The sequence below is a fragment of the Rousettus aegyptiacus genome, unplaced genomic scaffold, assembly GCF_014176215.1.
Source record: "Rousettus aegyptiacus isolate mRouAeg1 unplaced genomic scaffold, mRouAeg1.p scaffold_m13_p_3, whole genome shotgun sequence".
In the NCBI taxonomy this organism is placed as follows: Eukaryota; Metazoa; Chordata; class Mammalia; order Chiroptera; family Pteropodidae; genus Rousettus; species Rousettus aegyptiacus.
The window spans coordinates 121,356,131-121,382,107 of record NW_023416306.1 but is presented as its reverse complement, the minus strand read 5'-3'; the positions used below and the strand labels follow the sequence as shown (position 1 = coordinate 121,382,107).

At 35.1% G+C, this 25,977-nt stretch overlaps 1 protein-coding gene across 6 annotated transcripts in view; it reads left to right on the top strand.

The window, feature by feature from the left end:
* ATP8B4 (ATPase phospholipid transporting 8B4 (putative)) overlaps window positions 1-25,977 on the top strand; it is a 192,596-nt gene that overhangs the window by 132,575 nt on the left and 34,044 nt on the right. For 5 of the 6 annotated variants that reach the window (XM_016128585.2, XM_016128590.2, XM_016128584.2 and 2 more), the window contains 5 exons: window positions 4,081-4,269; window positions 11,962-12,077; window positions 14,922-15,089; window positions 16,037-16,148; window positions 17,806-17,911. In XM_016128585.2, coding sequence (XP_015984071.2) covers window positions 4,081-4,269; window positions 11,962-12,077; window positions 14,922-15,089; window positions 16,037-16,148; window positions 17,806-17,911 — 691 coding nt within the window. The remainder of the gene's footprint in view (window positions 1-4,080; window positions 4,270-11,961; window positions 12,078-14,921; window positions 15,090-16,036; window positions 16,149-17,805; window positions 17,912-25,977) is intronic. The other variant, XM_016128586.2, reaches the window with a different exon arrangement.

Sequence of the window (25,977 nt, the reverse complement as noted above, 5' to 3'; positions counted from 1 at the left end):
AATATGCTTAATTTTATAAGAACCTGCTCAACAATTTCCATGGTTGTATTATTTTACACTTCTATCATCAATGTATGGGAATTTCAGTACCTTCACATTCTTACCAACTTTTAGTACTATCATTCTTAAATTTTATGCATTCCAGTGGATATTTGCTAATATCTCTTAGGTATAAAGTTATTTTAAAGTGCAGCAAAGTAAATGTATGTATCTTTTCAATATATATTTACTTTCAACATACAACTTCTGTCTTTTGCTTTGAGATATCAAATTCTAAGTGAAGATGTACATCACTGAGTAAAGGGAAATTACATTTGCTCTCCTTTTAAAGCTTTATTTATAGTTAGATAGCTTAAATCCATGTATGTTAAAGTACATTGAAAAAATGTAAACTTTTCTTATATAAATATTAGTTGCAAAAGAACAGAACTCAAATCTAACAAACTTAAAACTATAATGATTGTATAATTTATAGTTGTGGGTGTTGCTTTTAAGTGTTTGCTGTTTGTTTCATGGGTTAGTCATTTGAGAAAGTTGATATTCTCATTCCCTTTGCCATGATGAAATTTCAGAAGTAGGAAAGTGGAAAGTACAAGTGCTTCAATAGGATTTTTTCCCCTATTTTAAAAGATAGTAATTAAAGTGATAAAAATTTAGGATTTTTTTCTTATTATCCTATTATATCAATCTTTTATAATTTGTTGAGGCTTGCTTAATGGTCTGGTATGTATTCAATTTCCATAAAAGTTTCATGTGTGCTTGACATGGAAGTGGTCCTACAGTTATTGGGTACTGGGTTCTAACTATGGCCATTAGATAATGTTCGTTAATAGTATTCAATCTTCTATCTCAGTGGATTATTTTGACTATTTGATTTCTCAGTTAATGAGAATACATTAAAATTATCAACTATAATAGTGCATTAATCTGTCTTTATTTGTAGTTTTGTCAGTGTTTGCTTTATAGGATTTAAGTTCACGTTATTAGATGTTAGTTTAAAGTTGTGTGTTCCTTAAATCAAAACTTCTGTCAATGTATATTGATCTAGTTATTTCTAGTAATAGTTTTGCCTTAAAGTTTTTGTCTGCTATTAATATAGTTATAGATATTTTTCTTTTGTTAATATTTCCATTGTTTAGCTTTCCTGCCAATATTTTTATTTATGTTTTAAATACATCTCTTGTGACATATTTTTTTTTTAAGACTAAGATCAGTTTAATATGAAGCAGCTTCTCTGCCATTTGAAAAGAATATGTAGTTTGAGAAAACTAAAAAGGTTAAATAAAACATTTAGTGCATTTACCTTTATTGATTATTGATGTATTTAGATTTTAAGTATTTAATATATAATTATTGATCTATTTATATTTATTTCTACCATCTTGTTTTGCATTTTATATTTGCCCCATCTTTTGTCTCTTAGTTTCTTCTTTTTTTGTCTTCTTATAGATTTTGTCCATTTTTTGTTTCTCTGCCTTGGAAATAATTTAGCCTTATTTATATTCTTTTCAGTGGTTAGCCTAGAAATTTTAGCATAATTAAGTTATTAAAGCCCAAGCTTTCCTTTGGACAAAGCAAGGACCTTAAAACTCTTCAATACTAATCAGCCTTGTCTGACTTATGTACTACTCTTCTTATGTATTTCCTTTTCTAATACCACAGATGTTATTATTATCATTTTCGTAGTCAGTGTTTGTGTAGATTTATCCATATACTTACTAATTTCTATACTCTTTAATACTTATTCCATCTCTGATCTTCCATTGACCTAAAGTTTATTCTTTAGAATTTCCTTTAGAGAGAATCTACTAGTAGTAAACTCTCAAAAGCTTTCTTTGAAAACAACTTTATTTCATCTTTCTTTTTTTTCTATCTTTGTTCTTGAATGATGTTTTGCTGTGTGTAGAAAATTAAGGTGACAGTTTTCTCTCAGCATATTGAAAATATTCCTCTGTATTCTGGTTGCTGTTTCTATTACTGAATAGTTAGCTGTCAGTATAATTGTGGCTTGAAGGTAATCAGTCTTTTTTCTTTGGCTACTTTTAAGATTTCTTCTTTTTTCATGTTCTTAGTATAGGTGTGAAATTTTAAAAAATTTATGTTGCTTTGGATTCATTGAGATTCTCCAAACTGTAGAATGTCATCTTTGATCACGTTTTGAGATTCTTCTTCAAGTATTGCCTCAGACTCATTTTCTTTCTCATTTTAGATTTTCAGTGTTAGATATTTTCACTCTATTCTCTACATCTTTTAACAAGTCTCTCATTTTTCCATTTCTTTGTGTCTTTGGGATGTATTTTGAAATTTATTTATTTATTTTAGTACAACTAGTAATTCTTTAGTTGTATCTAATCTGAAGTTATTTATTTTTAATTTCTATAAAGTCTCTAATTATTTTTCAAATCTACTTAATTTCATGCCTTTCTTTTACATTTGAAATCTATTAAATATTTGTATGTGCTATTTCTGATAATTCCAATATCTAAAGTTTTTGCAGATCTTATCTCTGTTCTTTCTATTGGTTTTCATTGTCTTGTTTATTGTGATTTTAATGAATTTTTATCCTGAACTTCGGAAACTTATTTATAGAAATTCTTTGGGTCTGAAGTAGAGGCTGATTCCTTTAGAAAGAATTTGCATTTGCTTCAGTCAGTGTTCTAATACAGGAGCATGTTAAACTAAATTTTCAATTTTTTTTCAGGTCACCCCAATATTGTGAATTTAGGATGCAAACGTGCATAAGAGCCAGTCTGGTCATAAATTTTTAGGAGAAATTTATTTTACTCACTTATAGATATGTGGTTTTCCTTACAAGCACTCTTAAAGGGGGCACTGATTTCCACTTAATCCTTATATAGAGGAAGTAGCTTTGGGGAGGTAGTTTTAAGAGGTGGTCTCTCATTAGACATATTAGGTATCTTCTCTTACCCAAGCCCTGAGAGGCTTGAAACCAATGATCAAGTTCTGGTTCCAAAAATGTCCTCAAGGCAAAAACTGGCTGCAATGCTTCCTTTATTCTATCTGTATTCAATCTTTGACCTAAACAGTTCTTGCTTTCTTGCCAGTTCATAGATGTACTCAAAGTATTAAAATATTTTGTATAGAATCTATAGTTGTTTGTAGCAGGGGAAATTGGTCCTAGCACCTAGTTTATCATAGTGCCAGAAGTGAAAGTTACTACTTCATTTCATATTTAGATCATATTTATTTTTTCCCTTTTTTGATTTTCAAAAATTAATTTATGCCTATAGTATCAAGTGAAACCATACAATACAAAGATTTCTGAAGGCAAAGCTACTAATTTTTTCCCTGAATTCCTCTAATCCCACTCTCACAAGAATAACCAATGGTGACATTTGATGTGCATCATTTCACCCTTTCTACTTGCTCGTGTGTGTGTGTGTGTGTGTGTGTGTGTGTGTGTGTGAATATATGCAGATATGTAGGTAATTTATTTGTTTTTAATGAAAAAGTCATAATACATACATTAATATGCAACTTGTTTTTTTATAATTTATTTTGGATATTGCCATAAACCAGTAAATATGGATCTAGCTCTGTCTACTTCTTCTAATTTATTTTACGTACCAAGATAATATACTAATTTGATATAGAGGGCTTACTTTTACATGCTATTTCTTAAAGTACATTTTAATATGTGTTTTTTAAACTACATTCTTTTTCTCTCCTCTCCCCTCTTATTCCTACCTCGACACATACACAATATTAGGTGCCAAGGATTAAATCCTGGTTTGATTCTTTACATTTCAGGGGGATTTCTTATATGCTTTCTCATAAAGAAGTCTTTAGCGGAGACTGTAGTGGAATTTGGAGTATCTGCTCCATCACCCTGGCTGTGTGAACTTACAAAACTCAAAACCTCTTCAGTCATAGGTTTCAGCAGTATACAATGGAAGTAATATTTTTAATAATTTCTACCTGAAAGATTTGGCATGAAGATTATGTTAATTGATATATATATATTAATAGTTTTAGTTTGTGAAACTTTCACGGCGCATCTCTAATCACTGAAAATACTCTTTCTTGGTTGTTTAATCTACTTGTTTCTTTTTCTTTTAGGGCAGTTGGTTTACCAAGTTCAATCACCTGATGAAGGAGCTCTAGTGACTGCTGCAAGGAATTTTGGGTTCATTTTTAAATCTCGAACCCCAGAGACTATAACAATAGAAGAATTGGGAACACGAGTTACTTATCAATTGCTTGCCTTTTTGGATTTCAACAATATCAGAAAAAGGATGTCTGTTATAGGTATGGTTGGCAGCTGAGATTATTTTGATCCTTCATAGTACTATGGTTATTTTGATGTTTCTCAAAGATGATTTCACTTTTGGTTATGTGCTGAGAGTTATGATATTTTTGCAACTTTAAGAACTGTCATCCTCAACTTAGTGTTATTACTCTAGTAGTAATAAGTATAACTAACATGTAACAAGCACTTATGTGTCCAGCACTGTTCTATATGTGCTACATGAATTAACTGATTTAATTTCATAGTAACCCTATAAAGTAAGTATTGTATATTTATGACCATTTTAAAGATAATGAAACTGAGATACAGAGAGGTTTGGTAACTTTCCCAAGGTCACATAGCTTGTAGTGAGATAGCTGAGATTCAAATCTAGGGGGTCAGACTGCAAAGCCCATTCACTTTATTGCTACACAACACTGGCTCAGGATGAGTTCCTGATTTACCTGATTTACTTGGCTTGTTGTAGATATTGCTATTTTGTAAACATCATTTTCAGCCTCCTCATTACCATTCATTTACTCTGTTTACCTGCATTGCTGGAGATGATCACCTAATGTTGTAGGTAGGACCACAACGAATACATGCTTTTTAAACTCTGTGCTATCCTTCAGTGCTGCTTCAATGTCCCTCTCATTCTTACTTTGCTCCTGTTTCTAGTTCTTATAATAGATGTTCCAAACCTTTGACCTTTCCTCAAGTCAGCCCTGCCACAGTTTTCTTCACTGTTGGAAGCTAAATTTATCTCCTATTTCTTTTTAAAAACAATAGAGGCCTTCAGAGACACGCTCCACCGACTTACACTTTTCTTCATCCTCCTCTCCATCCTCAAGCTATAACTTTACTTATTCCTTTTCCTGCCTCAGAAAAAAATTGCTCTTGTTCCTTTTCATAGGTAAACATTTTACTTGGTCCCATGCCTTTTCCTTCCTTGATTGCTCCCTTCTCACTTGCTTGTGTCTGATTTTTTCTGGCTCCTTCCTTCAGCCCACGACTCTATTATTATAGTGTTTCCTTAAAGATATTGCTTATCTTTGGCCTCTACTGATTTTATAACTCCATTTCCTCTTTTATTTCTATGTTTACCTTATTAGGATGAGTCCTCTGCTAATACTACTGAAGAAGGAATGCTTTGTCAGAAGTTTCCAATCACCTCATGGGGCAGTCGTCTATCTCTTTCTATCTATCTATTATCTATCTATCTATCATCTATCTATCTATCATCTATCAATCATCTATTAACTATCATCATCTATCCATCCATCTATCATTTATCTGTTTACATACCTACCTTCTTACCTATCTATCTTTTTTAACTTAGTAATATTTAGACTGTTTACGTTCTTCTCTTAACCCTCCTCTTTTGGCCTCTGTGATCCCACTGGATCCTGGCTCTCTTCTTGTCCTGTCTTTTCTTTCATAAGCTCCTTTGCTGACAACTATCCTTCCCACTTTCAGTGTTGGTATCCTTTTCTTTTCTCACTTCCTGTGCTCCTCTTGGATAATCTTGACCATTTGCATGGTCATATTGCCTATATTCTGTGTCCTTTCTATGTAGTTTTTCAGCCTCAATCTCCATCTGAGGTCCACATGCACAGTTTCAGCCTTCTTCTGGAGTCTGCCACTGGGTCGTGCTATGATTACCTCAAATTTTATATGTCTAATATGAGACTTTCTTTCACAGCGATTGCCCTTTCTATAGCCCTTATTAAGATGGTTAACATTCACTTTTTACTGTATATTTGTCAGTGAACTGAACACTTTACAATGAATTATTTTATTAAATTCTTGAAACTCTATGTTACCCCATTTAGGAGATGAGGAATTAAATTAAAAGATTTTTAAATAACTTGCCAAAGATTGTCACACAGCTGTTACATGACTTGTCACACAGCTGGTAAGATACAGAGCAAATATTTGAACTCAGGTTTGTTTATCTTTCTCCAAAATCCAGCCTCAACCTCTATTGTAGTTCACTTGCTTTTGAAACTCCACCTCCTTTAGGCTAAGCTAGTGGTTCTCAAACTTCAGCTCCTATCAGAAATACCAGGAGGGCTTGTTAAAGCATAGATTTTTGGGTCTCAGTCCTAAATTTTCTGATTCAGTAGGTTTGGGGCAAGACCTAAGAATTTATATGTCTAATCAGCTGATGCTGGTGGTGCTGGCCAGGGGACCACAGTTTGGGATCATAACAGATCATCAACTACTGTTTATCATGTTACAGAGCTGTCTGAAGCACTGCTTAAACTTATCTCCTTTACTGCAACTCTCTTTATCAGGCCTCAGCATCTCCTGCCTTACCTATAGAATCCTCAGGAGTCACCCTGTATCTAAGGCTTATTCTTCTCAAGGCATCAGAATAACCTTTCTAAAAGTAACCTTGAAAACCCATTTTATTGTAAAAGACTTCTGTCTTTTTCTCTTAATTTCCAGTACCACAGCTTTTGTTAAGGCTCTCATCATTGCTTACTTCTGTTATTGCAATATCTTCAAAACTCTTCCCCTTAAAATAATCCTCTCTGCTGACACCAGGAGATTCTTTCCAAAATGCTGGGCTGATTTTGCCATCATCTACTTAAAAAACCTTGGTGGCTTCCTAGAATTTAAAAAATAAAGTCCTTAGCATGATATTCAGGACCATTTGCAATCTGATCTCAATCTACTCTCCTTCCACTTCCCCAAACTTTGTGCTCCAGCCTCACAGACCTTGCCATTCCCAGTATGCACTGTGCATTTTCGTGCTCTTTGCATGTACTATTTCTCCTATCTAGAAGTCTCCTTTTCCCCACTTTTTTCCTTGGAAAATCTATACTCGCTTGGTAATATCCAATTCAACTGTCACTTATTTTCTCAATTCTTTTCCTACTGTCCAAGTAACTGCATCCTCCTTTGTTCCCTAGAGTCCCTAGTTTAAAGCATGAGTGTGATACCAGTCTCATGATACCCACAATGTTCTCAGTTGTTAGAGTGTGTGTTCCCTGAAGGGAGGTGCTATGCCTTAGTCTTCTTAAACTGCCCAGGGCCAAGCACAGAGCTTGGCACGCAATAGGTTTTCTGTAAATGTTTGTTAAATAAAATTTAACCCAATACTTTGTAACTTATGAATATTCTGATCATCATATTAAATCAGTTTTTACTGTGGAAAACATGTGTATATATAATTGTAGGGTTTTTGGTCTTTAACTAATGGAAACTAGCCTTGGGTGATTACTCTCTGTAGGTAAAAATCAAACATCATCTGAGGTGTTTATTTTTATTTTTTGACATCAGGCTATAGAAAGTCATCATCACTGTTGCTGATGAGCTCATATACTACTCTAAGTGTTGACCTAATATATCAGCAGGAGCTATCTTCTATTTACAGCTTCAAGGGAGATGTTATTGATGTTGGGATGGCCCAGAATTGGGTCTGAGGGCGTTGACAAAAACCTAAGATGGCTACACAGGGAAACTTTTGGCTTTTTCTCAGCATCAGTCACCATTATAGGCTGTAGATAAATCACAGCCTAACCACAAACATCAGATGTTTGCCTTAATGGATCCCATATGAAGAAAGGTAATATTCTACCACAAAATGCATGAAAGCTTGTGAGCTTTATTTTAATTCTGTTTGGTTTTTAGTCTGGAGGAATTTTAAAGGACTGCATGATGATAAAAATGTCTGATAACAAGGCAAAACACAACGCTAGTTTCATGATTGTCACATGCTTGGCATATGGGGACAATACCCCGATGTGAAGGCTCAGACATATGCTGCTGCTTCTTCTTTCCCACTCCTCTTCCTTCTCCTTCTTCCTCTTCTCCTCCTCTTTCTACCCTTTTTGGCTATCATTCATTGAATCCTAAACTTATAGTTTGATACCAGTAGTACTTGCATTTTGAGGCAAGAGCCTTGATTTAATTCAGAGGTCTCAAAATAAAAATAGATTTCTATAAAGAATTATGTCAGAAGGTACAGGATATACTATATTAAAAAACATATAAATCTCAACTTATAGTTTTGAAGAACCAATTCTACTAATTATGTAAATAAAAATTCAAAGATAGTTATTAATAGATGCAAGTTTCAGGTATCATTAAAGAAGAATTCATTATAATAGCTCCTTGAAAAATCCTTACAAGATTTTTAAATAAGGATTCTTCAACTCTAAACTTTTTAAAGATTATCAAAGTACAAATCCACTGCCATATGACAGACGTTATTTGTGTAAATATATAAACAGCCACCCAACCGAGATATAGCAAAGTAGAATTTTTCATCATCTTCCACAGTGTTGCTATTTATTGACTATTACAGCATAAACCTGGAAATCATTTATCATCTTTTTCTTTTCTTTATGTCACAAAGGCATAGCTTCTGCTTTTAATGAATTTTGCATAATTTTAATTACACTCACTTAAACAAGTGCTTCTTAAGTGCCTACCATTTTTCAGGGATTTGAAACTGAAAAAGACTGTGGAGATGAAGGATGTTCTGTGTGGTTGCATCTAAGAGAAGATAATGATGCAGGGTAGGAAGTAGGCAAGAGAGGGGCAGATCTTGATGATATCTGTTTATGCTGTGTTAAGGAGTCCAAACCCAATTTAAGGTTAGAGGGAAGCTATTGCGGGATTCTAAGAGTGGTGTGAAGATGATTCTAGCTGGATTAAAGAAGAGTCTGGAAGGCAGCAGGACTGGAATGAATAAAATCATTTAGATTAATATGATAATTGAGGCAAGAGAGAAGGTAGTAGAGAGAAATTCATTGTTTCTATTGAATGTATGGATGGTGAAGGGGGAAGAGCTTTGAATGTTGATCAGATATCTGATTTGGGAGACTGAGTGAATGGTAAAGCTGGATATTGAGACTGGAGACATCGTAGCAACAGCTAATTACTGGAGGAAGATAATGTATCTATTAAAGGGACTTATACTGGATTAAGAGAAGGCATCAGAGATGGAAAATATTCATTAAATCAGAAAATTGTAGAGCTGAAAAGGAACTTAGAAGTTAGGTTGTTTAAACATCTTCTTTTCACATGTAGAAACTGAGATAAAGAGATGATAATACTTGAGTTTGAGTTTGGAGACTCTAGGCACATCCAAAAGGAGATTTCCAGTTTGTCATTAGATGTACGGGTCAGAAAGGAGTGTTGGAGATGGACTGGGGCAGGAAATATACATTGGAGAGCTTTCATCCTATTGAGGGAATCTAAAGCCTTAGAAAAGAATGTGACTGCTCAAGGACAGCGTGAAGGGTAGGAGAAATAGGTCCTGGAGTAATTCTCCAAAGAACACCAATATTTAAAGGACAATCAATGGGAAATAATTCTCTAACTAGAAATCCATGGCCTTCATCCAGGCTCTGCCCTCATGTTATTTCGTGTTCCTTTAAAGTTATTTTTGAAAGGCTAACTTCTGAAATAACAAAGATTTTATTGGCATTTATATTTCCTAGCAGAAATAATAGAATGAAGCCTTGCTGAGCTGGCTTAAAGGACTATTTAGTGAGTAAAATTAAGCAAGATTTCATGAAATTAGATTTACACAAACTCAAATTTAAAGGGGCTAATGCTAGGTTAACAGGAAACATCAGAAATAAAAAGTCTTTATTGAATCAGAAAATTGTAGAGCTGGAAAGGACCTTTCAAGTTACATTTTTTAACTATCTCCTTTTCACACATAGAAAATGAGATAAAGAGGCAGTAAGGGATGTGCACAAATCACAGTCAGTTTGTGATTTCTCTAGACAAGTGGTTTTCAGTATGTGGTTCAGGAAACCCTAGGAAAACTTGAGAGTTTTTCAGAGGGTGTGCAGGGACAAACATATTTTCATAATAATACTAACGTCTTTTGTCTTTTTCATTTTTTCTCATGAGTATACTATGGAGTTTTACAAAAGCCACATGGTGTGCGATATTACAACTGATTGGATGCAGAATCAGATATGAAAATCTAACTGTCTTCTATTAATCCAGACATTAAAGAGATCTGTAATTATGGAAAACAATGTCATCCTCCAAACTAAATTGTTTTTGAAAAGACAGCTATTTTTTTTTATAAAAATGTTATTTATGTTAATATATGATAGGGTTATCATTATTGTTATAGTAATATTATAATTAGTATCATAAGACTTGATGTAATAAAATTTCTGTTTTAATTTATAATTTGGTAAATATTGATAGATATAACCCACATTAAAAAAGATCTTTGGAGTCCTTATGAAATTTTAAGAATATAAAGGGATCTTGAGACCAAAGTATTTGAGAACTGATGCCCTAGCCTGAACTATAAGAAACAGTCATAGAGAAGTCATACTGGCAAATGTAGAATATATATATTTGAATATATATTTGAATATATATATTTGAATATATATATTTGAACAATTAGATAAATTGCATTTTTTTCTCCCTTTTTCCTCAATGTAGGCAATTAGAGCCAGAATACAAGAAAAATGACATAAATTCTAGCAACTAGGAATGCTGACCAAGGGCCTTAGAAGAGTTGATGAACCCTAGACAAGTCTCAGTACCGAAAGGTTTCCAGGGTGTATTTGATCTATTCAAGCCAAGAGGAAACTAGAATAGATTGTGTTGACAAAGGGTCATTAAAATTTAGATGAAAAAGTAATTTATTGTACTGTTATTTATATTCTTTCAATCAAGCTCTACATTGTGTATCCTATTAAATTCATAGCAGTCAATATTTATATTTATCTATTTGAGACTTTGTGTTTTTATAGAAAAGGGATAATTGAGTGGAAAACATATAATAATCTATGACTTGATGAAACTTGTGAGAGTCAGAGTGTTCAGACCATGAAATTGTGACCTAAGCAGTTGTTTTAAATTGTAGGCAGTTCCTGGAAAGAAATGTATTGCCATGTCATTCCTTCATTTATTTATTTATTTATTCAACAAATAATTAAGTACCTAGTATGTGCCAAGCTATAAAATCAAGACTAAAGGTAGGCCAGGTATACTGTGGTTTTAAGAAAGATCTGTCTGACAGCAATATGTGGGGCAGCCAGGGGAAGGCTTGAGGATTGGAGAGGAGGGGGGCCTAGTCAAGGCTGTCATTTCTAAACCTGAGAGGCAGGTTAAAAACACTGCCCTACTAGTCTAGGCTTTCAGTAGGAATGAGGTAGAAATTTTAGTTTTGAAAGCCCCATGTGAAGCATGCTTACAGCCAGGCTTGTGACCCAAGGGTGAACCACTAAGAATGATAGGTCTTTTCTAAGGAGTAAAGGGGGTAAAAAAAAAAAATATGTTAGCAAGGGCTGAAAACTAATGCATAAACCATGCTTTGAATGGCTAGGAGTCCATATGGAGACTGGCATAACACTGATAGTTGATTCCTACAGTAGGAAGAGACAGGCAAACAAAGGTCTCAATTCTGCTCAGTATAGCCTTAATTTAAATGTATCGACTCTTCAGAAACAGTGAGAAAAGAAAATAGGAAGATCATATGCATCAGAATAAAACCACTTGTCTCTGAGTTTGGGAAATAAAAAATTCTAGTAGATAAAATATTTCCAAGTTAATAAAGGAATAAAGCCAAGTGACCTTCTAACCAAAAGCACTGACTGTTTTCCTACTGGCTAAAACATTATGCCCATTTCCAAATTTCCTAGGTGGAGCCCTGGGAGGGCCTAGTTTTGACAGATTTTATTGACTATCACCTACTTTCCAAACTTTTTTCTTTTCAGTTAGAAACCCGGAAGGACAGATAAAGCTTTATTCCAAAGGAGCAGACACTATTCTGTTTGAAAAACTTCATCCATCCAATGAAGACCTTCTGACTTTGACTTCGGACCATATTAGTGTAAGTGTCTCTGTCTTATGGTTAGCACAATGGCCCTTTGGCCACTTTCTATGGTTAGGTCTTATTTTAAAAATATTAGCTAAATGATCTGATTTCTCAAAGAAAAGATGTGGAAAGTGGTTCCGCAGAAAACTGTGCCAGCAAATGTCTTGAAAATGGCACGTGGGCCCACCCCCTACCCTGTTGATAGGCTGGTTGGTCTTACCACAGGTAGATTAACACACAGCAGCTGAGAAGTAGCCTCTGAGTGTGGGCTCCTGACCTCTAGCCAGAGATGCCTAAGGACACTTAGGGAAACCTTCTCTAACTCCCCTGCAGTTTGGGGCTGCTCCCCTTGAGAGACTAGACTGGTTCAGGGAAGAGGAGTTAGAATTTACCTGGGTTCCAGTGTGTTTGGCACCAACAGAATCTCTTATGATCACCTCCCAGTCAATAGCTTAGGGTTGTGTTTACATAGTGAGAAGAAAATAGTCTCCGTAGCCAATTTTCTCCTCCAAGGGTCCTTTTATTCAGGTCATAAACCATGATGAACCATTTAATGTTCCCTAGGTTGAAGTTACCAAATGCACACATTTGGAGACTATGCATAATTTCTTTCCAAAAGCTCTCTGAAGGGAGCAGCAGTTATCTTGGCAAATACTTATTTTTCAAAGGTGTAAGAGTCTAGGAATTAATCTTAGCATTACCTGGTTTAAACCTGAGATTCAAATCTCTCTCTAATAATTCATCTGATGTCCTATTTAACCCAATGTGAACTTTAAGGGCAACTGGCCCAAACTCTCATTTTCTTATTGGTTTCTCTCCTTTAGAAAATTATTGAGGATTTGTGTTCTTTGTTAAGCCCTATATTTAATACAAAACATTCCCTGAATCTTTAAAAAACCAACGAACAAATAAAATTAAAAAAAAAAAAAAAAACACAAAAAAAACTCTGCCTGACTTTAAGTTTAAAGAATGATGGTTTAGTAACATTGGGTACAAACATAGCTATTGTTTTTGTCTTTCCAATAGAGCATTCTTGATTTTCTTTTAATCTCTTCCAGAAGGTCGGCATGGTCTTTAAAATTTTTTTATGAGAACAACATTAGAATCATAAGTATCTGATTTTTGCCATTGCTCAAACACCAAGGCCTTAGATTTTTATACATTTTTCTTTCATAATAAAGTATAGAAAGCCTAATTTCATCTTTTTACATTTCTATGCAAACGAAAATTTATCAGGTAGTATCAATTTGACTTGCTCTTTGCTTCATTCACTTTATACATTTCAGCTTTCAAATTCTGATGTTTTAAATTTATATTTAATTATTGATTTTGAATTATGATAGGAAACAACCTTGCTCAAATTCTCATGTAGTATTTTGTGTACTAATTAAATAACTTAAATCATCTGTCCTCTTTTGTAATGTTGTTTTAGAATTGATTCACTGTTGTGCAGAACAGAGAAAAAAGCAGTGTGATTCCCAGCAGGGTTGCAAGTTAAAGGCAAAGAAGTTTTTGTATGAATTAAGAGGATAAAAGATCATTACCACAGAGTGACTTGATTTTCAGATCAGTGGGGGACCCAGTGGTGGTCTTGGAAGGCGAGACTTATAAAATGTGATTGCAATATCCAAAGTGCTACCAACTGCCTACAAGATAAATTTGGACAATTTTTCTCATGGTCTCTCTTGGCTAAACCACATCATTGCAATATGCACTGACTTTTCTTTTCATTAACCTAATTAGGATGTGTCATGATTTAACACAAACCTATGCCTGTTTCATAGGCCAAAACACACAGAGAATATATGCTCAATGGCAATGCCTAAGTAGTAGAAATGGCTACAAAAATGCCCATAAAATGGCCAGTGGAGGCCTAGGCAAAGTGGGAGGTTTTTAGCATTTCCCCAAAGCAATTGACATGTGTTTCTAGCTATTGTGGATGTGTAAGACACTTAGCCACTACCCAGTCTCCTATTTTTATTTTTTTATTTTTTTTCTATTAGAAGGGTAAAGTGCCATAGGTATCATTTAAAATTATCAGTTTACTGAGGCACTAAAGGAAAAGCATAATTATCCCATTAATTTGACCTATTATTAAATACTAACTCTATAGAAACAGTTTATAAAAAATAATTTTTTTAACTAACCTGACTGGTTAACTTTTTGTCTTCCTTTCCCCTTTTCCCCTAGAGGTTATTATTATACCCTAAATTTATATGCTTCAACTTCTGTTACCTGACTAACATCATTTATTCATCTATTATTGACTTTTGACTTTTTATTATGAAAATTTTCAAGTGTAAACAAAGAAGGACTGAGTTAATTTTAGACATAACTGAATTACTATGGGGAATGTGACAAGACTTTGGTGAGATGCTGTGCTACAATCCTTTTAGAGAGCCCCTGCTTTTAAGTTGAGAGCTGTGACTCCTTTGAGGGTCATTCCTTTCCACTAGAAAAGCTGAGGGCCAAGGGCCATGAAACAGGCTATGTCCCTCTTGTTACTGGGAAGGCTTCCTTCAGGCAGAGGATAGGTCAAAAACCAGCATATGTTGTCTTAAATGAATATCTCAAGTCATGGACACGAAGTCATGTACACAACTAGGATATTTTGGCAGGGATTTCAGCCATCTTTTAGGTGGAAGGCTAGCTCCCCTAAATCTTTTAACCCTGTAGAAATGTAATACAAAACACAAACATCATCTTTCATTTCCAAGGGGATTAGAAAGTTGGTCAGGGTGGCCATATAATGCTCTTGGGACACAAAGAGTTTGAGTGCAAAACTTCATACCCATTATCAGTGTTGTTCTTGCTGTGATTGTTGTTTTAGAATGGTTCCTAAGTCAATGTCTGCTTTAGCAGGAATTTGCAGGGGAAGGACTTCGAACCTTGGCCATCGCATACAGAGATCTGGATGACAAGTATTTTAAAGAATGGTATAAGATGCTTGAAGATGCGAATACTACCACAGTTGAGAGGGATGAACGTATAGCTGGACTGTATGAAGAAATTGAAAGTGATTTGATGGTATGAGTTTAGAAGCATGATGGTTTGTGTTTACGGAGGGGATAGTATGTGTTTAGAGATCTAGCATAGGCCTAATCCATTGACAAAATCATCTTGCACACAGCAGATATTACTGTTTCAAACATTGAAGCATGCATTAAATGCTGGCTTTAAGTTTGCCATTAGTGGCCCTAGAGAGCCTAGAAAATTATTTCTATTAATGTAGCTTATGCAATTGGAAGTTCCCCAAGAGCAAAAGATAGCAGACTCCTTATTCTTTGTCATCTTCTGACTATGTTCTTGATGTTATTTTTTTCCCCTCCCTGCTTTATGAGCCACCTTTTCAGAGCAGGGAAACTTGCCATGAAGAGTGGAGCTGTAGTTCTAAACTATCTTAGACCTATGAGTTCTGATGATAGCTGTGCTGCCCAGAGTGTGATCTATTCTAGAAACCACTCTTTGAAGCTCCTGTGGCCAGGGTGCTCAGCTATGGTGAGGTACTGGGAGCATGCCTTGTTCACCTTTAGATGTTATAGTGCAGAAAGACCTTCACTTTTTAGTATATGGTGTCTGCTAATTTGTTAGTTAGGAGAATAGCTCCATGTTTTTGTGAACCTGACTGTGAGATGAGGGCTCTCTTTTGGACCTTTTCATATTGTTATAAGTGGGAAAGCAACTTGTGAGTTCTTAAGCCCTTATAAGCTCAAATGGCTTCTGACTGATTTGCTAACTTCCAGGATCTCTGCCATTAATTAGTGTGCATATCAGTTGGCCTGATTTGAGAAACTCCTCTTGGGCCCTTGTCAACCCACTTCTGCACATGATAGGATGCTTGTTATATCAGTGCATCATAATTTCAGTTTCCAGTTCACATTTCTTGACTTCTGAACTCTGTGATTGAAAGCCATAGATGTTATGAATGTTGTTTGCATGCATTAACATAAGGCACTCTCTATTTTTCAATGAAGCTTCTAGGTGCCACTGCTGTAGAAGATAAGTTACAAGAGGGTGTCATTGAAACGATTACAAATTTGTCACTAGCCAATATTAAGATCTGGGTCCTAACAGGAGACAAACAAGGTAATTTGAAAATGGACACCAATGTTTTGAAAAGAGAGTGATGATTTATACAGTAAAGCTTTAATTAATCAAATAGCTTAATTAGTGAGCTATTTGACCAGTCTTCCATATGGGAAGGAGTTGAAAAACAACAAGAATTTACTATTTAAAAACAACAAAAAACAAACAAACAAACAAAACATCTTCCATAGTGTATCCTGGGGTCTGTTGAATTTCAACTCAATTGCTTCTTAATATAATAGTTACACCTCTAGACAACAATGGAATTAAACATGTTTAATTATTGGTTTATGTGAGCACTGCTTTCAAGGACAGAGACTGGCAAAGTAATGAAGCGGGGCACTGGAAACCTTAGAAATATTCCTTTCGTTTCTTAATGGTAGGAGGCTTTGGGGAATTTAAAGGAGGGGTTAGGGTGGTAGGCAGGCTTTGAGGAGGCTCAGGGAAGCAACTGTTTATCAACCTGTATGGAAATATTTTGGTATTTTAACAACCACAGCAGCCGTGCTACTGCAACTTGGTTGCATTCCAGGTCTGTCTATATAGCGGTACCAAGATAGCTGATCCACTTTCAGGCCTGACAAAATGCCAAGTCATCAGGGAGAGAGAGTCATTATGTTAAGAATACTCCATTTCCTATGAAAGAAAAGGGGATCAATATATTTTGGATATATTGCTTGCAGTAATGGTTAAAACAAAAGTGACTTTATGCTTGGTCATCAGTAAATCAGTTAACTGGCAAGCATGTGTTTTTAAGACTCTATCTACCTGTTTGACAATTTTAGAACATTGGAGGATTTTCAGATATGATAAATCAGTTCTTTGTATGTTCACTCAAATCACTGATTCTGAAAAATAAGCAACAGAGTTGAGCACTGTAGTGTGTTACTAGAGACTTCCTAGAGTTTGATGTTGATCAGTGGGTACAGCTATTCAATTATTTATGAATGTTGACAAGTTTACCATTATTTAGCTATAATTTCTGTCATTTATACAAAGGATATGCTAAGATTTTATTAGTTGCCTTCCTTGACTTAGGAGAAATCTAACGATGCTATAGAATTAGCTAGAGTCTAAGAATTCAATAGAATTAGAATCACGTGACTCTTAAAGATGGAAGGATTGCCTGACTATTCTAGACTTCTTTCTATAAAACTAGAGGAAAGAATGCCCAACACCATGTAATTTTACAGTTATCTCATAGCAGTAGTCAATTCACTTAATGGGAAAATGGCAATGTTGTATATGGAAGAACTATAAAAACTTTTATAAGCGAATTTTTGCTTTTCACTGAACATTTTGTGAGTTGTTTTTCAATTCACCTACCATATCAAAATTGAATAATAGCTAAGTTTAGTATTTTAGCTCTCCAAAGGCAGCATTTGGGACTTCTGGTAAAAACTGGATGAGAAGGCTTAGGATTCATAGATGTTGCTACCTCTCCATAGACTTAACCATTGGTGAATTGGATCATGCGAGCCAGGTCTTTGAATTTTCCTTTGGGCCTCCTGCATTTTATCACCCATCATGCTCTCTCTGACATTAAGGAAACCTGTAAGCTATAAGGAAATATAGCGACGGCTTCAAAATGTCTACGGAAAATGTACTTATGTTCTCAAGTAATATTCTCACTGAAATGGGCTTTATTTTGTATCAGAAACTGCCATCAACATTGGCTATGCCTGCAACATGCTGACTGATGACATGAATGATGTGTTCATTATAGCAGGGAACACAGCAATGGAAGTCAGAGAAGAACTCAGGTAAGTGTTAAAAAGGAAGGAGGAAAGGAAGAGAGGAAAGAAGAGACAGAGGGAAAAAGGAGGATCAGATAGTTGAGAAAGTGGAAAGACACCCTGTAGTTTCCTACTGTCTTAATTTAGTGTAGGGCTCTTTCTGCATGTTTCCTAAAGCCCTATTCATTTTAGTGACAAACTAAGATGTCAAATAAGTTTGACATCAGTGGCAAATTATTGTCTTCAGGTTTCCAGCATTTCCCAAGTATTTTTAGAAAAGTATTCCAAATCATTTACATTATTAGGACTTAAAATTATGCATTGTTGAATAACCTTTTAACATTTACATGATAATGAGTGATCTGTATTACCAAGGGCACTTGTTAAAATACAGATTCTCTAGCTTCCTTCTGGCCTAAACATTAAAAAATATTAAGAATTAAGACGGAACATAGGAATTTGTATTTTAATAGGCACCTAGATGAGGCTTATGGCCAGGTAAACTTGGAAAGCAGCTGTAGGAGATGGTGTGTGAAGTTGGAATAGAATCTTTCAGCATTAAAGAAAGTAGATATATTGACGTAGTTGCTGTAGAACCCAGATATAAAATGCTTATAAGAAACAAAATATTGTGAAATTTGTATAAACACTATAGTACTAGAAAATATATAAGTAGTGAAACTGGAGCTAAGAGTGGTCGAACATTAAATTTTGAAAAATAATATTTCTTAAAATCTGCCAATTTATCCCCTCTTTTTGTTACTTCATTTGAAGAAGAACATGTTACAAATCTGTGTAATTATTTTCCTAGAACTTTAAAAACTGCTCTCTTATAACAATTTTTGTTAGCTGGTGCTTGTATTAGTAGCTTCTCTAAGTTCAACGTATTTTAGATCTGGCAAAGCAGATTGTTGACTCAAAGGCAAACAGATTGCTGCTTGTTTCACTCTAGAGGGGTGTCTAACTTTTTTTCAGCACAAATAGTCATGCACTGTGGGTTTCCTTAATTATCTCCATCATTAAACTCTGTTCTTAAATCTTGGAAAAAAAGGAAGTCTTAACTGTAAGCACCACTAATTGATACTCGTAGATCAAATCTTCTAACTTTTTCTACACTGCCTTTACCCACTGGAAAAAACTGCTATATTATGCTAGTTAGAAGCTATGTCTGGAGACTGCATATGTCTTTGCCAAATAAAAGTTGGGAAGTCTAATTAATTGTTACTGATATAATTTTATTGTTATTTATATAACTTTGATGATAGAGTCCATAGAGTCTATTGAAGAAATATTAATAACTTGTTTAATAATTAATAATTAAATTTTTAAATGATTGTTTTTTGGGAAATTTAACTTTTACTGAAAAAAAATAGATGTGAGCAAATCTAGATTTTAATGAGCCTAATGAGCCTATCGCTAAATACTTTGAGACCATGCCTGGAACATTAATTACTGTGAGCAGTAAACATGTATTAGCTCATTTCATTCTCAAAGCAACCCAATGGTAGGTATTATCATTATCCTTGTTTTTCAGATTAGGAAGTTGAGACACAGATAGAGTAAATAACACCCCCCAAATTTCACAACTAGTCAGCGGTTCAGCTGGGATTAGAATATAGCCAGTGCGGCCCCATAACATGTGCACCAAATCACTTGTCATGTGTCTCCCTAAACGTGCCTAGGAGGAATTCTTACTCCGTTTAAATACTTAATATAAAAAAATGTAGTTATCAATGTACCTTACTGCTTCACTTGAGGTCAGACACCATATGAGCAACTAGGGCAGAATAAACTTCCAGGAGAGATAGCAGATGTAAAAGGAAGAGTATGGACTTTCTGTTAACTGGAACCGAGTTAGAAGTTGGCTTTATGCTCATGACTGGCTGAGTGACTTTGGTATATCATTCAACCTTTCTTTGCTTGGTTTCTCCATTTATAAAATGGCAAAATATACAAATATCTACCCTATGGATTATTTTATTTGAGGAATTAAATGAGGTAAGAATTTAAAGCTTTACATTCATCAGTGAACATCCTTCTTACCTTCCCTGCTCTCTCTTAACTTCCCTTTTTCCTTCGGTCCTTGTTTCCAATCTTTATACCAAAAGGACTATTTTCATTAATATTTCCCTCATAGACACTATGGAGTCTATCATTAAACTTATATAAATAATAATAAAATTATATCATTAACAATTAGATTTACCAATTTTCATTTGGCAAGGACATATCATATGCAGTCTCTAGTCATAGATTCTAACCAGCATAATATAGCAGCTTTTATACCAGGTTGATGTCATAGTAGCCAGAAATAATGGAAAACTTGAAAAAATTAGGAATCCTTTGCATTTTATCATAGAGAAATCTACATTTTTCATTAACTTTCTTAAGATATTGAAAACGACTGTTGACCTCTATTACACTTTTATGGATCCCCTTCCTCTATTGGTTACAATGGATAATGATATTGCAAGTTGGTGGACTAGCACACACAAAGGCATAGAAACATGAAAGAAATCATGTTATATTTCAGGAACAATATTCTAAGTTGTAGCTAGAGTGTACCACGGAGCGAAGGATGGAAACAATTTTTCAGAGATGGATTGTGATAGATCGATTGGCAAGTAAAAGTGATTATACTTTATCCTGAAGGTATTGGGTGGATGTGGGTGGCTTCTATGTAGAAGAGTGACAAACCCAACTTTGCATTTTAGAAATCACACTCTAGTGACAGGATAGATTGAGTATGATTGATGGGAAAATGAATAGTATGGGGACGTGCTTTAGGAGGTGGTTGGAATACTCAAGCTTAGAGATAATGAGGATTGAATTAAGGCAGGTGAGGCTGTAACAATGGGGAAGGAAAAGTGGTATGAAAATGATAGCTATTTTGGAGGCAGAATGAATAGGACCTAAAATTCGATTTGATGTAAAAAGTAGGAGGAGGTTCTGTCATGTCTAACTTGTCTGACTTCAAAGCCCAGAATACTGTCAGATGTACAAGAATAGAAACTCTTTCAATTTTCTAAAACTGAACATGATCCCCTTTTCTGCCTGATGACAGAACAATTAAAGTAGGCACTCTGGGGTAAATTTAGTTCAAGTGTAGGATGCACAGTTGCCTTACCTGCCACTGATCCTCAGCATCTACCCTGCTGTCATCTAGCACTTCGCACTTCTGTGTGCCTATCTGGTCTCTGGTCTCTGGGTACTGGCTGTCCCTCTTGGTTGATGTCCTTCCTGGGGAAACTGGAAGCTTGGCTGCTCTTCCTTTACTTTTTTGTGTCCACGAAGACTTGTGCTCGTATATGACTACTTCTTTTTCTGAAATCTCTTTACTCTACCACCCTCCATGTCACTGTACTTCAGTGGCAACTATGCCATACTTGGATTTCCAAAAATTCTTCTGTGGATTCCATTACTCACGGTTACTCCATCCACTGCCATTCCAAGATATGAGTCAGCACCCAGACTTCTTTTAGTGACTCACCAATATCTAAATCCCTCTTCAAAGCCCCTCTCCTCTAGGCTGAATGACCTAGAAAAGAGGTCACTTCCTTGTAGTTAGTTGCTTATGGCAACATTATATGCCCAAATTCTTTTAAGGATTAGTTTTTTGAGACTTGAAGAAACGTTTTCCTTCCTCCTGAAAAAACCCAATTAGTAAATTTCCAGGTTGTTGCAATTCATAATGATGCCCTTACTATGAGTTTCAAGAGTCTATTTTGCAACTCAAAAAGCAAGATCTTGATTCTTTTTTAATTCTTCTGCATGTGGTTCTGTTAGATCCCCCTAAGGCAAGGTCTGTTTCTGTAAACAAAGGGGGTCATCTGTGATAGCAGTGCTATTGCAGAAGTAGTGGGGAACCTAAGTTATCTCAAGATTTTATCCAGCTTCATTTTGTTGACTAAGTAGATGACATAACCGTTGTTATGTGGAAGGAATGTAGAGAAATGTGAACTCTTACATACTGTTATTGGGAGTGTAAATTGGTAGAAACTTTCTAGAGGTCACACTAACAACGTATTTCAAAATCACATATCTATACTTTGATACAATAATTCCCACTTCCAGGAATTGCCCTTAAGAAAATAAATGGACAAATATACCAATATGTATATAAAGAAATAATTATTGCTGCCTCAGTTACAATAACAGAAAATCAAAATTGCTCAAATACCCAGCCATAGGAATTTTGTTAATTACTATGATTAATACATGCAGCAGAATACTATGTAGTCATTAAAAGTTATTATGTGTTTATTGACATAGGAAGATATCCATGATATATTTAATTAAAAAATGAGATTATGAAACATCATGTGTAGTATAATCCCTTTTTGAAAAAAGTATGTGTGTGTACACATATGTATGTACATTGTGTATATTGTATATATGTAAAACACTATATATCTGTATCTATATCTATCTACCTAAGTACTCGTCATTCTCTGGAGGACATATAGAGTTATTCTCTCTGGGTGAAATAATTGTGAATCATATTTGCTTTCTTTTTTTATAGCTCTTTGTATTATTTGATGTTGTAATAGTTCATATAATATTTTTACAATTAGGAAAAAAGCCAAAAAATTATCTCTATTTTTTTTTTAATGAGAAAAAAATATTCAGAGGGGAAACAAATAAGTAATTTCTAACTAGACTGATTATTTCAGGACACTTGAGGCCACCTTGCTTTATTTCAACTCAGACTTGGAGATCATCCCGCTCTTTGAGTCTAAGAGAGGATATATGCATGGTAGAAAATTTTATAAAAGAGAAATCAATACATTGATAGTATGCATTTGCTTAATATTAGGATTGGGGAGAAAAGAGCATCCATGAAAAGTTTTTACTGGCAGTGTTTCTATAACTTTAATCTTGGTTACTTATATCAAAGCTCATAGTTTTGGAGATGAAATATTAAAATTATAAATTTACACCATTCAGTTTTCTTGTGTTATGCGTTTGAGTTCAATGGGAGTTTATACAAAAAACAAATAAACAAAACTATATCAAAAGAACAGAATAAATTATAGTAGCTATTGGGAGGAAATGACCTAAATGTTTATATTTAAACCTGTCAAATTACAAGGATATGTAATTTTCATGTATATCATGCATACGATTTGTTTGAAATTTAGTGTCATGACACAATTTTAGACACTTTGAGTCCTGGATTAATTTTGCTGCCATAGCTGTTCTAGCATTGAGGGCATGCCCAGAAATATACAATTAAACTCTGCTATGGTTTCTCAGAAGATTACTGCATACATTACATTTCACCAATATATATATCTTCAGCCCAAAAGAAAACAGACTAAGAATGTAATTTTGCTTGGGCTGACAGGCACACTCATTGCATGTTTTATTTTTGTTTTGTTGATCACATAATTCATTGTTAGAAAAATTTATGTCTTGTAACTAATTAAACCATGAAGTGATCCCACTGCTTCTGAGAAGAATCCCAGGGATATACCTGGGTGTTGCTATTTCCTCCTTAATCAACAGAATTTGCATAGTATTTTTTCGAACACCACCTGGGTGGAAAGATATATAAGGTATTAGGGAATGGTGGGGCCTTTAGTGAAGGGGAACATCATGTTGTCTATAAACAAAATGCATCTTGTTCTTAATTCCTAACTTCTAGTCACCCAGGTAAAATGTTTTAGTAAGTTAAGTTTCTATCACAAATGGTAAAACTTTAGAGCACTAAGTAATCTTAGAGGTCTTCTAGCACACACTGACAACTGTCCAAGTTTTCATAGCTGGTATCAACTAGTCTATTGGCTGGAACCATCCCACAGTTTCTAATAAAGAAACCAGTTTCTAAACCAGTTCAGGGGTTTAATGTCTTACAGATCACACAGGTAGTAAGGGATGGAACGAGGCCTTGAAATAAAAATTTCACATATTTTCTCCTTTCTTCTACTCTTGCCAGGGTAGTGCTATCCCTTAACTGCTTCTCTGGCACTGTGTCTTTGCACCAACATAGAGGCAGCCTATGGCTGACTCTATGGGTAAACTTGTGTGGTAGATTGGTAGATCAAGAACTAGGAATTTGAAGACCTGCGTTCTAGCTTAGATCTGTAACTGACTAATCAAATGGCTAGAGGTCAGATAATGCAACTATGGGCACATGAAGTGTCAGAGGCAGACCTCAGGCCTCAGCCCAGGTCACTGGGTGCCAAGCCTAATCCTTTTATATCAAAGTCAAGATTGTCTCCTTTTAAACATGATGTCATGATTTCAATTCATTTCCTAAGGTCCTTTTAATGTTTGGATATAGAGTGCCCTAAGAGAACTGACAAAAAGACTCCTTTCCCTACTGTCTCTTTTCTTTATAGATTGTATGCAAGCTAACATGGACCTAACTGTGCTTCACTGCGTTTGTGGTGGCATGCAGCTGTGAATGCCACGGTTGCTTCAAGTATTAATGCATTTTTGCATGACAACCTTGTATAGATTGCCCTTCATTACAAAGCTTGGAGAAAAACAGGGAGTCTTTTGTTTTAGCATGTGTTACTTGTATTCTGTGGTTAAGCATTATGTGTTATGCCTGCAAAAATGTATAGCTCATAGTCATTGAAGAGAGTTATGTGTAGCTTTTGCCCTCCTAATAAATTGTTTTTGTGAGAACCAGCTGGTATTGGAAGAGCTGAGTTCCAGGAAGAAAAAAGAAATGACAGTTATAAAGCATTGGCAAAGGTCTGAAAACCCACAAGCCCGACCTGGTGAGGAGGATTGACTAGAGTGAAGATAGTGCAGTGGGAATTTAAGCAGAGCTAGGAAAACTGTCTCTTGTCTGCATGAAAAGGGTTCATGTGAGATGTTAGGAAGATAGTTTAGGGGGGAAAAATCCTAAGTAAATAAAATTTTAGCCAATCCTTTCATGAACTTCACCCTTCTTTGGAATGTTTTCATTCTCTGGAGGGAAAACAGAGATTGAGTCATTTATACAGCGAGTGAGAACTTTATGAAAAAGGAAACCTCAGGAGATGTTTGCCCTTTGGTGCTTTCTTAGGACCCAATTTATGAGTTCTACAACACTGTGAGAGAAATGATCATTTCCGAGGAAATTTTCTCTCTTGCTTTCTTCATTATATGGGACTGTAAATTTTCACGACTGTGAGGAGGCTTCCCTGACATGGTTATCTGATGCAAAAGTCTGGTCCTCCCACTTAAAACAATGATTTTTCATGTCTGCTCTCTCCCTTTCCCCACCATAGCTCCTTAAATTTCACACGTAGCACACTGACTTTATAAATCTTTTTCTTTGATTCTGAAAACTGATTGCTAAATGCATAATATCATCCTTGGAGCCAGGGATATGTAACCTCTGGGTTGCTTGGGTTTCTACATACAGACTGTGATTTTGCTCCTGGACAGCAGAAGGAGATGTTGAGCCAGAAGATAAGGAATTTTTGTTTTGTTTTTGTTTTTGTTTTTTAAACTTAGCACGTATGTAAACAATTAGTGTTACGTTTTCAAATAGAAACTTGAGGACAAAAATGGTTGTTTTTGTGCAGTAAACACTCTCTTCTTTCAGAGGAGCCATAGAATAAAACCATTTTACTAAACGTTTTCTACATAGGATGAGCCTTTTTTGCTCTAAGCACAAACCATCCGTTTTCTGGCCTCTTACTCCTCATTTTCTCATGGGCACTCATTTCGATTATGCAAGTTGTGGCCTAAAGTGTTGGTGGCAAGCTTTGACACTCATGTTCAGGCAGCATCTGCTGCGTAGCTCCCTGGTTGTGGTTGAAAGTTCTGTAATCATGTCAGCTTGTCCTCTGTGACTTCAAAGCCTGTCATCCAAGGGTCCTCCAAGAGGAAATTTCCCTTTCCTTGAAAGCATCGTCTTTCCATTTTGAAGAAAAACGTAAAAATGCCAATTCTAAGGATTTTGAGTCACCATACATTCTTCTTAAACAGCAGAGATGTGTGAGCTGTGGGCAGGATTATCCTATGCTGATTAGATCTAAGGCATTGAAGGGAGTTTCCATTCGGAAGGACCTTCCACATTTCAACATCAGTAATTTCTTTCCCAGAAGACTTATTCTATTGTTTGAGCTGATGAGTACAATTTTCACTTA